Source organism: Gopherus evgoodei, chromosome 5 (genome assembly GCF_007399415.2).
Source record: "Gopherus evgoodei ecotype Sinaloan lineage chromosome 5, rGopEvg1_v1.p, whole genome shotgun sequence".
In the NCBI taxonomy this organism is placed as follows: domain Eukaryota; kingdom Metazoa; phylum Chordata; order Testudines; family Testudinidae; genus Gopherus; species Gopherus evgoodei.
The window spans coordinates 85,213,822-85,227,233 of record NC_044326.1 but is presented as its reverse complement, the minus strand read 5'-3'; the positions used below and the strand labels follow the sequence as shown (position 1 = coordinate 85,227,233).

Genomic DNA, 13,412 nt, shown 5'->3' with positions numbered 1-13,412 from the left:
GAAGGGTCCTATAGATATCTTACATCATCTTTGTTTGCAGGAAGAGGTATCTAGGTCCAGATGAAGTGCAGATACATTACTAAACAATGCACAGCTTGAATTCTGGGGCCAACACAGATGACCTTTAGACATAAGCACCGTCTAAAACAAATATGCTTTCATCTTTGGGAATATTTTGTTCAAATAAAGATTTAAGAGACATACAGCTTAGAAATACATTAAACACAAGCATGCCTTCATACACTTATGTTTCATTTTAACAACCAAACCACAAGCAATATGGTATGCCAGAAGAAAGGCTAAGTTCCCTTTAAGTAAAACTGAAACTATATATGAGATATCACTAGCCTGGGGATTGGTTGGTTGTTTTTAAACAATGACACAAAATAACTCTTAATTATGCATGTTTTTTTTTTAAGAAGTGGAGCTCCAAAACAGCAGATATGCTTAAATAGAAGTTATAAATAAGATTTGCATTTTTATTATAATTCTATGAATATATATGTTCATATTTCATTTTAAAATTCTCCTGGAGTGACAAAAAGAGCAATGCAACAAAACTGTATTGAGTCACACAAAAAAGTTAAATTGTTTAAAAACTGTCCCAGATGAGTTAAATAAGCAAACTATATAATTTGCTGATATAAGTTAACACAGGTAAGGAATTTTTAAATGTGAATTTTATCTTGATTTATGACCCTTTATTAAAATAGCTTTGATGCTACAAAACTTCATTAACACAAAACACTACAGTATTATTTACCTGATGTAAGTGACTTAAGAACTGATATGCTAGAGACTCTCTTTTTGCCCACCTTCCTCCTCCCAAAAGCCAATACTATTTGTAGATTCTGCAAGATACTGAGCACTCCTCAGGCTTCTGAGCATTCTGTACTTCCACTGAAGTCAGTGGGAGCTGAGGACACTTAATACCTCCCAAACATTTTGCAGGATTGAAGTGCCTTAAGGCATTTGCTGGCACACAAGGTTTTTTACTTCTTACCTCAAATTCAGCATGTCTGTGAATATCCTCTGCTCTCTGTCTACTTAGGATAAATTCTGCTTCATTCGCCACTCTCACTAAATGATCCTTCATCGTTTGGCTCAGCAATCTGTGGGCATAAAATATTTAAAAAGATTAACCAGGGATTATGAATTCCAAAAACTAATATCTGAAGAGGATATTTATAAACAAAATGTTTGAGCTTTGTTCCAAAATACCAACCTTATTTTAACAAAACATTTAACAAAATTATTTTGTAAACAACTGATCTGCAGTTTTCTGGCTGCCTACTAAAAACAGGTTTCAAAAAGTTAACGACATGCAGTACTGGAAAACACTCCATTCACAATACAAGGTGCAAGTTTGTTTAGTTTCAAATATATACATATATATGTACAATGTAAGAAAACATCCAAATACGTCCATTTACAGGGCCATGAAAAACGTGTTATGGACTGTGAAATCTGGTCTTCTGTGTGCTTTTACCCTATACTATATAGATTTCATGGGGAAAACCAGTGTCTCTCAAACTGGGGGTCCTGACCCCAAAGAGGTTTCAAGGTTATTTTAGGGGGGGTCATGGTATTATCACCCTTATTTCTGCATTGCCTTCAGAGTTGTGCGGCTGGAGAGCAGCAGCTGTTGACCAGGCGCCCAACTCTGAAGGCAGCGCCCCGCCAGCAGCAGAGCAGAAGGGTGGCAGTACCATACCATACCACCTTTACTTCTCCACTGCTGCCTTGAGAGCTGGGCGACCAGAGAGCCCAGCCCTCTGACCAAGGGCCCAGCTCCGCAGGCAGCAGCGCAGAAGTAAGAGTGGCAATACCATACCATGCCATCCTTACTTCTGCCTTCAGAGCTGAGATCCCATCCAGCAGCCACCACTCTCTGGTGCCCAGCTCTGAAGATAGCACCACCCCCACTAACAGCACAGAAGTAAGGGCAGCAGTACTGCAACCCCCCTACAGTAACCTTGCGACCCCCCCATACCTTTTTGGGGTAAGAACCCTACAATTAAAAAACCAAGAAAATAAAGATTTAAATACCTGAAATCATGAAACGTATTATTTTAAAAATCCTATGACCGTGAAATTGAACAAAATGGACCATGAATTTGGTAAGGTCCTATCTATAAAGAATGTCTATAAAATGGAAGTTTTACATTAAATGATACAAAACATCCTCAGACTCATGAACTAAATGCGACAACATCTAGTCGTTCTAGTTTATATAGCAAATAAAGCTGTGATTCAATCTAGCATTTCTGAGGCCTTCATAAACTTTAAGAGCACAGCTTCAGCAGTTTCTGAAGGGCAGCAAAGCTCATAGTTGAATTACAGCCCAATTATCCAGGGAGTTCATATATTGTTACTAAAAACATTCATACAGATCCTATTTTTAAATTAGTTAAGAGGAATTTATCAAGTTAAAATTGGCTATACAATGATGTACATTGGGACAGGAGATGACCGTTACTATAAATTCTTTCAAGCATGCACCATATGAACCAGCAGAGAATATAGGTAAATTTTGTCAAAAATACAGTACACTATGATAAATACATTTTGTGACTTTTTTGTTTACAATATAGAAAACATCAATGCAATATCACACTTGTAAGGTAAATAGTGCCTTTGTGAGAGATAAAATGTGAACTTGAATAAGTTATTTTATCTAAATTCTAACTCACTATCCCCTTCTGAATATTCAAACCTCGCATACATATTTCTATGCATTTGGCTTGATCACATTTTCAGTGAGCAAAGCAATGGTGCTCATACTCATCAATACATATAAGGGTATAGGGGTGGGGCACTGATCAAACAGACTGGAGCAACTAAAAATACTTTCTTCTGCCTAACTACCATCAGAATGAACAGGAGGAGAAATATCTTGGTCTTTCAACAGCCAAGGAAGAGAAGCTGATATATTCTTTTTTTAAAAAAAGACGAAAAAAGTTGATGTATTCCTGGTCATCTGACACTGGCTGCTAAGTGGCAATGAGGCTGTCTGGGTTGCTCTGAATTGTTCAAAATCACTATTGCCATGTTAAATAGAAAAAACCCTGAGAAAAAAAAATTGAAAATATGCAGCTGTTTGGAGCATGGTTTCATCTTCCCAGCTGGTGTACAATAGTGATTCCCCACATATATATCCCAGCTGGGGAGGTCAGACCTATATTTCAATTTCTCTTATCTTCTCTTGTTTCTGAATATCAATTTTACTCCAATAATGACTGTTAAAATAGCTTTTTATTCAACAAATTTGCCACTGTGTGAATTCTTCTGCTTATATTAATGACAAAAATTAAGTTTTTACGGCTTTTTAATCCCAATAGCATTGCAGAGCCAATACACCCATAGCTATGTAATCCACATTTTATCCCTTTTAATGCTTCAAAAAAATTAACAAAATTCCAATTTCAAGGCAATGAGGTTAGAGGGGGTAAAAGTGAGCACATAATTTTGCCCTGCTATTGAAAATGCATAAATAGTTCTGTTCATGCTTTAGCAGGAATAAACATACACGCTATTTTTGACAACGGTGCTACAAAAATATAATAATTAGCTGGTGATAGAATTTGCTCCCACCCCCTGAATCTTTATTACTGGTCATGCAATAGCCAGAAATAATCCATCTGGACTTTTAGATCAAAGATGGAAGTCTGTAGGATTTGCTGTTGGAAAGACATCTGTACATTTATGATTAAGCTGCTGGCCACAGTGGTATTTTTGCAAGTTTGCTCCAGAAGTCACTGAAGCACAAACAGAACACTATGATACAATTTTAAGTCATTTTTCAGAGGAGATTCACACTTTATTTTCAAACAAGAACATTACATTCTGAAGTTATTTGGTATATTGGATAAAGCCGTATGAAGCACAAAAACATTTTCATGGCATATATATTTTTATAATATTCAAAATCAGCTTGAGTTCCTAGTGTTCGTCATATCCAGATCTCCCCATTCAAGTCAAATAATCTTTGTTACTGTATTGAAGTACACTGGAGATTTAAAACTGGAATCTCAGGAAAATATGCTGCTTTTCTCTAAAGAAGTCTTGATGGTACTGAAATGTTCTGGGCATGTGAAGCTTAGTTAATCCGGTGAGAAATGGGGCTGGTAGTAATCCAGAACTACATGCCACTCAAAGCAAAAGGCAACATTATTATAGATATTTTCACCTCTTGTATACTAAACAATATTTTGAGGTTTTTTTGCACTTGCATCACTCAAAAACTTGAGTTACTCTCTCCTTCCTCCTTTACACGCATGTCTCCTCTCTACCCCCACCGTCCTTCAGCTTCTACAGGCCCAATTCCACAGGGCAAGAGGAAAGTAAGGAAATGAATGAATGGTTGTATGCAGTAAAGGATGAGGGCAAGAAAGAGGGAGAAAAAGAATGAGATAAAGAACAAAAGAGTGAGTGAAAGAGTGATAACTGAAATGGGGAGAGATGGGAAAAGAAGTTGAGGAAAAATGAAGAAAACAGAGGCTAAGAGATGAAAAATCATGGAAACAGTAGAAAGAGAAAGAAGAACTGGAAATAAAGGAAGGACTTGAAGAAAATGTTAAATTAAAAACAAGGCAGAAAAAAAAAGAAAAGGAGCTGGAATGGGAAGAAAACAGTAGAGGGGACACTGATAAGCAAGTATAGTCTTCTACCACTTTTCTCTATAATTTGTCCTGATTTCCACAGTAGGAGAATGGCAAGAAGGGGGTGGGGAGGAGAAAGAAAACCCTTTTCTCCTCATTCCAATACCCTTCTTTCTATATCCATTGTCCCGACCTTGCCCACGAGCACCCCCAGGTTTTTCATTACAGAATCTGGTCATTCAGTTTTCATTAACGGCATGGCAGTGTTTGTCAGACTTAAAGTCTTAACATTAATGTCTTTAAAACAGTTTCTTATAATAGCGGCTGAAGGGAAGTATTACCAGGCCTTAGGAGTGATATACATTTATTTTCTTCACTGTAACACCTTTTTGGCCTGCATCAGTGGAACATCATTTTCTGAAATCTATTCTCAGCTGGTAGTTGATCCATCTTCTCTCCTCTGCTTCTTCAGTTCTCACTAAGTACATTCTTTGCTTTGCTTTGTTAGCAGCTGGTCTTAAGGAATCTCAAGATTGTATAGTGATTTGTGGTTTGGATCTCTCTCTAGTATTACATGCTGAACTAACTGAGGTCAAGCCAGTTTCCACCCTGATGGATGCAGCTGGATTAGAATTACCTCTCCAGTACAATAGCACTTCTAAAAGAAGATTTCAAACAACTGACTTTAAATGTTATTTTTATATTGACCTTTAAAAAAAAAAAACAATTTGAGACTCTAAGCAATCTTACAATCTGAAAAATATTCATTCATCACTAACTCAAGTGGCTGAACAGATTAAGAAATTTAGAATTAAAAAACTTCTGGACTGAGACCATAATGGAAATATTTCAATGCAAATTTTTACTTTTACATAAAAGTAAAAAAAAACAACAGAAAATCAGAGTTTAGAATAAGTGCTTATCAACATGAACTTTAAGCCTAGTAAATATTGTCCTAGGGATATGAAAGCAAAGATTTTATAGAATTTTTGTGAGGTGAGAGAAGGATTAAATACATCGCTAACGTTTTTCAAATATCCATTTTGTAAATATTTCCTTTGAACTATTCTTCAGTCAGGGAACTAGCCTTATAGGTTTTTTTAATTGATACCATTGGCATACATGGGACAAATACTTTGTTCTTTCCCATTTCAGTAAATATTGATACTGATCATGAGCATCACATGGAGATGGAAGTTAAAAGTATTTGTCTGAAGGAATATTTTTAGACTACCAGATTCATAGTTTTACCTAACTATTATCTTCCACCAATATTATGTTCAAAAATATTGCCTCTGCATATTCCCACTTTCATCTGTCCCACAAGCCTTGAGAATCTTCTGGTATGCAGTGTCCTTTGGGGCCTCTCCCTCACCCCTCACAGAGGATGCCCAGAAAGTATAAAAGAAAGTGTACCTCAATTCCTTCTCTATTTCAGGAATTCTTGACCTAAGACTGAATAAATGAAAAAAGTAGGTAGGAATGTGAATATGCAGAGGCAACACTCTCAAAGGACAAGAGTTACTGATATGCAACTTCTCATATTTGAGTTCTCTCTCTCTGTTCCCACTACCAGGGGTTCGATAAACCATACAACTCCCAGGAAGTGGGCTAAGAAGTTCTAGGTGAACATGACAAACATCAATTCCGGATGCTGAGTCAAAAAAGTATTACAAGTTACAGCAATTTCACCCTGGCTCTTAACTCATTAATAGACAAAACTGCTTAAAAAATGCCTATAGAAGAAAAAGTGGACTGTGCATTATCCAAACATTCCATCAGCTATACGCCCAGTACCCCACGGAGAAGGACTGCCGGTTCCTGATTCATCAGAATCATTCTCGCTTGAGTCAGACGAGGAAGAGGATGAAACTTCTGGTCCTGAACCATCAGTGTCACAGGACCCACATTTTCTCCCATCCTCCTCCTCTGAACCACACCTCATAACATAAGGTGAACGGAATGACCTTGTCAGGGATTTGGAACTACCCAAGAGTAAGGCAGAGCTGTTGGGCTCCAGATTACAGCAGTGGAATCTCCTGGCAAGCTATCAGGGCAAATGGAGCCCATCAATGCTTGCAGACTATTGCTGGACAGTGACAAGAGATGCTCCATTTAATGAATACAAGAGACAAGCCAAGAAGCACCGAGTAGACACTGAAGAGGATTGAACTATGTACATAATAGTTTTTTGCCTTTTGTTTCATAAAAATTTTTATTTATATAACCCTTTTGCTGATTTTTAAAGTATTACATAAACAGGACAGGTGAAATATTATCATGGAAAACAACCATAAACACATGAAAAGACCTAGGTTTACAATTTAGGATTAAAACTCTACTATCTACACAATATACATAGACATAAAATGTGAAAACTTAAATATCTTAGAAACAGTAGCCAATCAGTTGTTTTAATTGTCATACTCGAATTCAGCACATCAAAATACATAATAAATATCACATTTTATCTCTGAAGCAGACGACTTCTAAAAAATTGTAGACCAGTGTTTTTCAGTCTATAGACAAAACCACATTCTCTTTATGGAATAGAGACCCAACTTAAATGTATACCCCAAATTAAAAAATACAGTAAAAGAACTTAAAAAGAGCAACCGTGGCTTAACAACCATGTAAAAGAAACAGTGGGAGATGGCTTGATTAGAGACTGGGAATGGCTGAATCATTATACTACTTGAATCTATTTCCTTAAGATAACTATCCTTACGCTTCCTGTCAACTGTCTGTAATTGACCATCTTGATTATCATTACAAAAAAGTTTTTTTCCTGCTGATAACAGGTCATCTTAATTAATGAGCTTCTTAGAGCTGGTATGGCATCTTCTTTGTATGTATGTATATATATACACTCTTCTTATATGTTCCATTCTATGCATCCGATGAAGTGGGCTGTAGCCCACGAAAGCTTATGCTCAAATAAATTTGTTAGTCTCTAAGGTGCCACAAGTACTCCTGCTCTTTTTAAGGATATAGACTAAGATGGCTGCTACTCCGAAACCTGTTACTATGCAAGGCACTGCATTTAGCTGCATGGAGTGGAAATCCATCAACTTCATTAAAAAACTCATACAGATACAGACAGACATCTTCCTTTCCAAATGCAAACAGATGGACATCATACCAAAAGGACTAAAAGGTAAAAAATCCATTACAATCTACATATCACACAGACTATGCTGAGAGGTTGTGCCCGCCATAAACAGATAGTTAAGGGTTAATGTCTCTTCTACCTGTAAAGGGTTAACAAACAGAGAACCAAACACCTGACCAAGGGACCAATCAGGAGACAAGATACTTTTAAATCTTGGTGGAGGGAAGCCTTTGTTTGTGTTTTTTGGGTTTTGCTTTGTTCTCTCTGGGCTCTGAGAGTGACCATACATACCTACAGGCTCTCTAATCTTCTATTCCAATTTTGTAAGTACAAAGGTAGAAAGGCGGTATAGTCTTTTTATTTGTTTTTTCTTTATTTGCAAATGTGTATTTGGCTGAAAGTATTTTAAATTGTATTTCTGCTGGAGGAGGCTGTTTCTCCAATTTCTATAAGCTGACAGACCCTGTACTTTTACCATCTAAATTACAGAGATAACTTTTACCTTTTTTCTTTCTTTTTATTAAAAGCTTTGCTTTAAGACCTGTCTGATTTTTTCCCCTTGTTGAGGCTCAAGGAAACTGAGTCTGGACTCACCAGGGAATTGGTGGGGAGAAGGGAAAGGTGAATTTCCTCTTTGTTTCAGATTCACGGAGTTTGAATCTGTATTGCCTCTGGGTCAAGGGAAAAGAGTAGGGGGGGAATGTATCATTCCTCTCCGTGTGGTGATTCAAGGAGTTTGAATCACAGTGATCTCCTAGTGTACCCAGGGCAGAAAGGAGCTGGGAGGAAGGGAGGAGGGGGAAGGAAAATGGTTTATTCCCCTTTGTTGTGAGACTCAAGGAATTTGGGTCTTGGGGGTCCCCAGGGAAGGTTTGGGGGAGACTAGAGTTTATCAGGCACTCTACTCTAAGTCCTGATTGGTGGCAGCACTACAGGATCTAAGCTGGTAATTGAGCTTAGGGGAATTCATGCTAGTACCCATATTTTGGACGCTAAGGTTCAGAATTGGGAATTATACTATGACAGTGCCACATACACCCAAAGAAACTGCAAAACCACCTGATCAACATCCTATACAGCAAACAGGGAAAGATCAAGAATGAGCTCTCAAAGCTGGATACTGTCATGAAAAAACAATTTTCCACACAAACTTCCTCATGGACAAATTTCACAAAAACTAGACAAGCTATTTACAACACAAACTTTGCTTCTCTACAAAGGAAAAAGGATACTAAACTATCTAAACTACTACATGCCACAAGGAGCCATAACAAGTTCCCGTAACCCACCCAACAATATCATGAATCTTTCCAGCTATACTCTCAGCCTGGTAGAAGAGTCCATCCTATCCCAGGGCCTCTCCTTTTGTCCCTCTAGACCTACATACATAGTGCAGTTCTGCGGTGACCTAGAATCCTACTTTCGATGTCTCCAACTCAAAGAATAGGGTAGGGATAAATGGTAAATTTTCAGAATGGAGAGGGGTAACTGGTGGTGTTCCCCAAGGTCAGTCCTAGGACCAATCCTATTCAACTTATTCATAAATGATCTGGAAAAAGGGGTAAAAAGTGAAATGGCAAAGTTTGCAGATGATACTAAACTACTCAAGATAGTTAGGACCAAAACAGACTCTGAAGAACTTCAAAAAGATCTCACAAAACTAAGTGACCGGACAACAAAATGGCAAATGAAATGTAATGTGGATAAATGTAAAGTAATGCGCATTGGGAAAAATAACCCCAACTATACATACAATATAATGTATAGCTAATACAATAGCTAATATAATAGCTAATTTAGCTATAACTAATCAGGAAAAAGATCTCGGAGTCACTGTGAATAGTACTCTGAAGACGTCCATGCAGCATTTAGCGGCAGTCAAAAAAGCAAACAGGATGTTAGGAATCATTAAAAAGGGGATAGAGAATAAGACGGAGAATATCTTATTGCTCATATATAAATCCATGGTACGCCCACATCTTGAATACTGTGTACGATGTGGTCTCCTCATCTCAAAAAAGATATACTGGCACTAGAAAACGTTCAGAGAACGCCAACTAAAATGATTAGGGGTTTGGAACGGGTCCCATATGAGGAGAGATTAAAGAGGCTAGGACTTTTCAGCTTGGAAAAGAGGAGACTAAGGGGGTGGTGTGGAGAAAGTGAATAAGGAAAAGTTATTTATTTGTTTCCATAGTATAAGAACTAGGGGCCACCAAATGAAATTAATGGGCAGCAGGTTTAAAACAAATAAAAGGAAGTTCTTCACACAGCACACAGTCAACTTGTGGAACTCCTGGCCTGAGAACGTTGTGAATGGTAGAACTCTAACAGGATTTAAAAGAGAACTAGATACATTCATGGAGGTTAAGTCCATTAATGGCTATTAGCAAGGATAGGTAAGGAATGTTGTCCCTAGCCTGTGTTTGTCAGATGGTGGTGATGGACGGCAGGAGAGAGAGATCACTTGATCATTACCAGTTAGGTCCACTCCCTCTGGGGCACCTGGTATTGGCCACTGTAGGTAGACAGGATACTGGGCTGGATGGACCTTTGGTCCGACCTAGTACAGTCATTCTTATGTTCTTAATACCTCTACTGGAAAATTAGCTGTATGGCCTGCATCCCCGTAGTTATGGCTATGATGAATGCTCTCTTCACAGAGGTACAGTACAAAATAATAGATAAGAGATCCTACAAATTTTATGAGAACAAGATTCCAATCCTATGGCAAAGGAGATTCCTGGAAAGAATACCTTCAAGGTAGGTCAAATCAATGTATCCCTCCGTGGTACCTATGGCACAGCCAAATCCATTGCAATGGAGAAGTCAGTATCCTTTGCCACAGCTATAGCAAAACAATTATCCCAAGCAGTTTTAATGGTATACATAGCAAGTCTTCTATAAGCTAGTGTGCTGCAGGATGAGGGAAGACTACTGTGCTGTGCACTGGAGAATGGAAACTGAAATTGCAGCCCTATGCAGCCCAATAAAACACAGTTTTAACTCTTCCAAGTGCAATAGATAGCCACATTAAAAGCAAGAGAGGAGCTTCTTTTTGAGCTGCCGAAATAAGGACTCTTTTCCAACTCATTGAAGTAGAGTTGTCTGGTCAAAAGCCTTACACTTTCCAACAGCAGACCCTTCTCCTTGATCATCCCAGGAATCTAAAAGTCAGGCTCCCAACCTGAGAAGCTTCAATCTCAGGCAAAGATTCTCCCCACAACCCAGAGACAAAAATCCAGTAGACAGGAAAGTAAAACTTGAGTGTTGCCAACATCAGACCTAGGATATCAGAAGACAAAACCACCAAGACCTGACCAGAGCTGTTGGCAGCACCTTATCATCATCCTGACTGACCTAAAGAAAGATCTTCCAAATCAGTAAACAGCCTCCCGGAATTCCAGGAAAGAGAACTGTGGACAATTGGTATTTCTCTAAAAGTAAATCATCATATCACAAAGCTTATCCCATTTCCAGGGCAGATAATGAGACCTTGATCAGCCATATGCACTGTTGTACATACCTGGTATGTTTTAGCAAAGAAAAATCTCCTGGAACATCAGGTCTCATTCAACCAAAGCCCAAGCAGCCTCCACCACCTCTTTGAACAATGTCCCATGACTGAAATTTGTAGGGTGGCAACTTGACAATCCGTTGACCCCTCATCCATTCCACCACACAGCAAATCGTCTGAGGCTCTGAATAATCTAGTTCTCTCTAAAAGGACAATGCTCTAACTAGATCAAGCATATTAAGTTTTGCTTTGGCTGGTGAAGAATGAAGTTGAAGAAAAAGATCAGCAGATGACTTAATTGATCTATTTGAAAGTCTCATACAACATTGGCAACAATTTTGGATGAGACTTCAGGGTGACTTCATCCTTGTGAAAGAGAGTGTAAGGAGGATCTGCCATGAGACCCTGGATCTCCCTAGTCCTGGCTGACGTAGTGGCCTACAGGAAGTCTGCCTTCGAAGAGGTGCTGGAATGAGCAGATGGGGAACCTATTAAGTCAGATAACAGTACGCTGATGTCCCAAAAAGAAGGGGGTTCTCTGATTGGTTGAAAGACACGAGTCAGTCTTTAAGTAACTCATAATTTGCGAGAGTACCATGTACCCTCTATAAGGGGTTGACTAGTCAAGATTGTGGCACATCAAAGAGGTCTGTCTTCAGGTAGCCCCATCTGCGGATGACTGTGTGGACAGAAGGTTTGAGGGACCACTAGTCCCTCAGTTATATGCAGAGCTGGTTTGCTGGCAGATGGAGAGCTACCAGGGTGATATAATGCCAAATATTCCCTGTCCACAAGCATAAGGCTTTCCAACAAAGGGAGGAATGATTACGGTCCTCCTTGCCTGTTGATTCAACGCAGACAACGCTATGTCCCACCATGTGTTCCAGAAGATTCAGACAAGTGAACTGTTCTTGGAACTTCTATACATCTGTCATTGTGTGGCATCTCTGTGGAGGGATGTCTTTGCCAGCTTGTGAACTCAATGCTTATTTTTGCATCACTGTGGATTTCTGTGGTAACTCTGAGGCCCAGGGAGGCAAAGAGGTCTAGAGTTTTTCATAGAGTGTTTGTGGCTTGCTGAAGGGATGAACCCGATATTAGCCAGTCACCTATTGTAATGGTACATGTGGATTTCATGTCTCCTTAGGTGGGCTGCCACTACAGCAAGAACCTTGGTAAACAGACGGAGGGCTCTAGACAGGCCACAGGTCAAGACTCCGTATTTTGTAGTGTGATGTTCCTACCAGGAATCATAGGTATTTTCTGATGGCTGGAAGTATCAAAATATGAAAGCAAGTGTCTTGCAGGTCAAAAGCTGTCAATCTGTCCATTGGATCCAAGGAACCGATGAACAAAGCTAACCATCCTGAATGTGGAACAGCAAACGAAGACATCCGATGTCAAAGACCCAGGATAGGTCTCCAACCTTTCTTCTTTGTGATTTAGCATAGTGGGAGAAGAAACCTTTCCCACTGAACTCCTGAGGCGTTTATTCCACTGTTGCAAGAGGGAATCTACTTCTTGTATTAGAACTGTTTCACAAGAAGAGTCAGTAAAGAGGGTCAAGGAGGGATTGGAGGGTGATGGAACAGTTTGTAACTAGACAGGTAACCCTTTGTTCACAATCTCAAGGGCCCACTGGTCCAGCCAAAGATTCTCCAAAATATAGAAGCGGATGCCAAACTGAATAGAGAGGACTCTCTTCAAAATTGGTAGTCCAAACAGGCTTGATGGTCCCATGGACATTGTTTTCTGGGTACCCTTTCCATTGGCAGGGCTGTTGAGGAGCTACACGAACATCTTTGGTAGAAGCACAGCCTCTTCCTCCGTGACTCTGAAGGACACTCTGCAGGATGAAATTGCAGATGAAGTCTGTATCCAAATGATGGTTGTTTCTGTCTCAGAGCTGGAACATGTAACTCCAGAAAGCGAAGGATCACTCTGGAATCTTAATGAGTGTAATGCCTTATCTGTGCTACTACTGAATAGCTCATTTCCCTGAAAAGGTAAGTCCTTTATAGTTGCGTGGACCTCTCAAGGGATGCTAGACACCTGGAGCTGAGATCATCTCCTCACTGTTATGGCCATAGCCATGGTTCTGGCCGCCATATCTGAGGAATCAAGTGCTGCCTGAAGCACAGTTCAATCAATCAATGAGCAGTCCCTCCACCCCAAAGGTTGA

At 39.2% G+C, this 13,412-nt stretch overlaps 1 protein-coding gene across 5 annotated transcripts in view; it reads right to left on the bottom strand.

Annotated features, from left to right (window-relative positions):
• LRBA (LPS responsive beige-like anchor protein) overlaps positions 1–13,412 on the bottom strand; it is a 427,307-nt gene that overhangs the window by 225,728 nt on the left and 188,167 nt on the right. For all 5 annotated transcript variants that reach the window (XM_030563560.1, XM_030563562.1, XM_030563561.1 and 2 more), the window contains exon 36: positions 1,004–1,112. In XM_030563560.1, the coding sequence (XP_030419420.1) occupies positions 1,004–1,112 (109 nt within the window). The remainder of the gene's footprint in view (positions 1–1,003; positions 1,113–13,412) is intronic.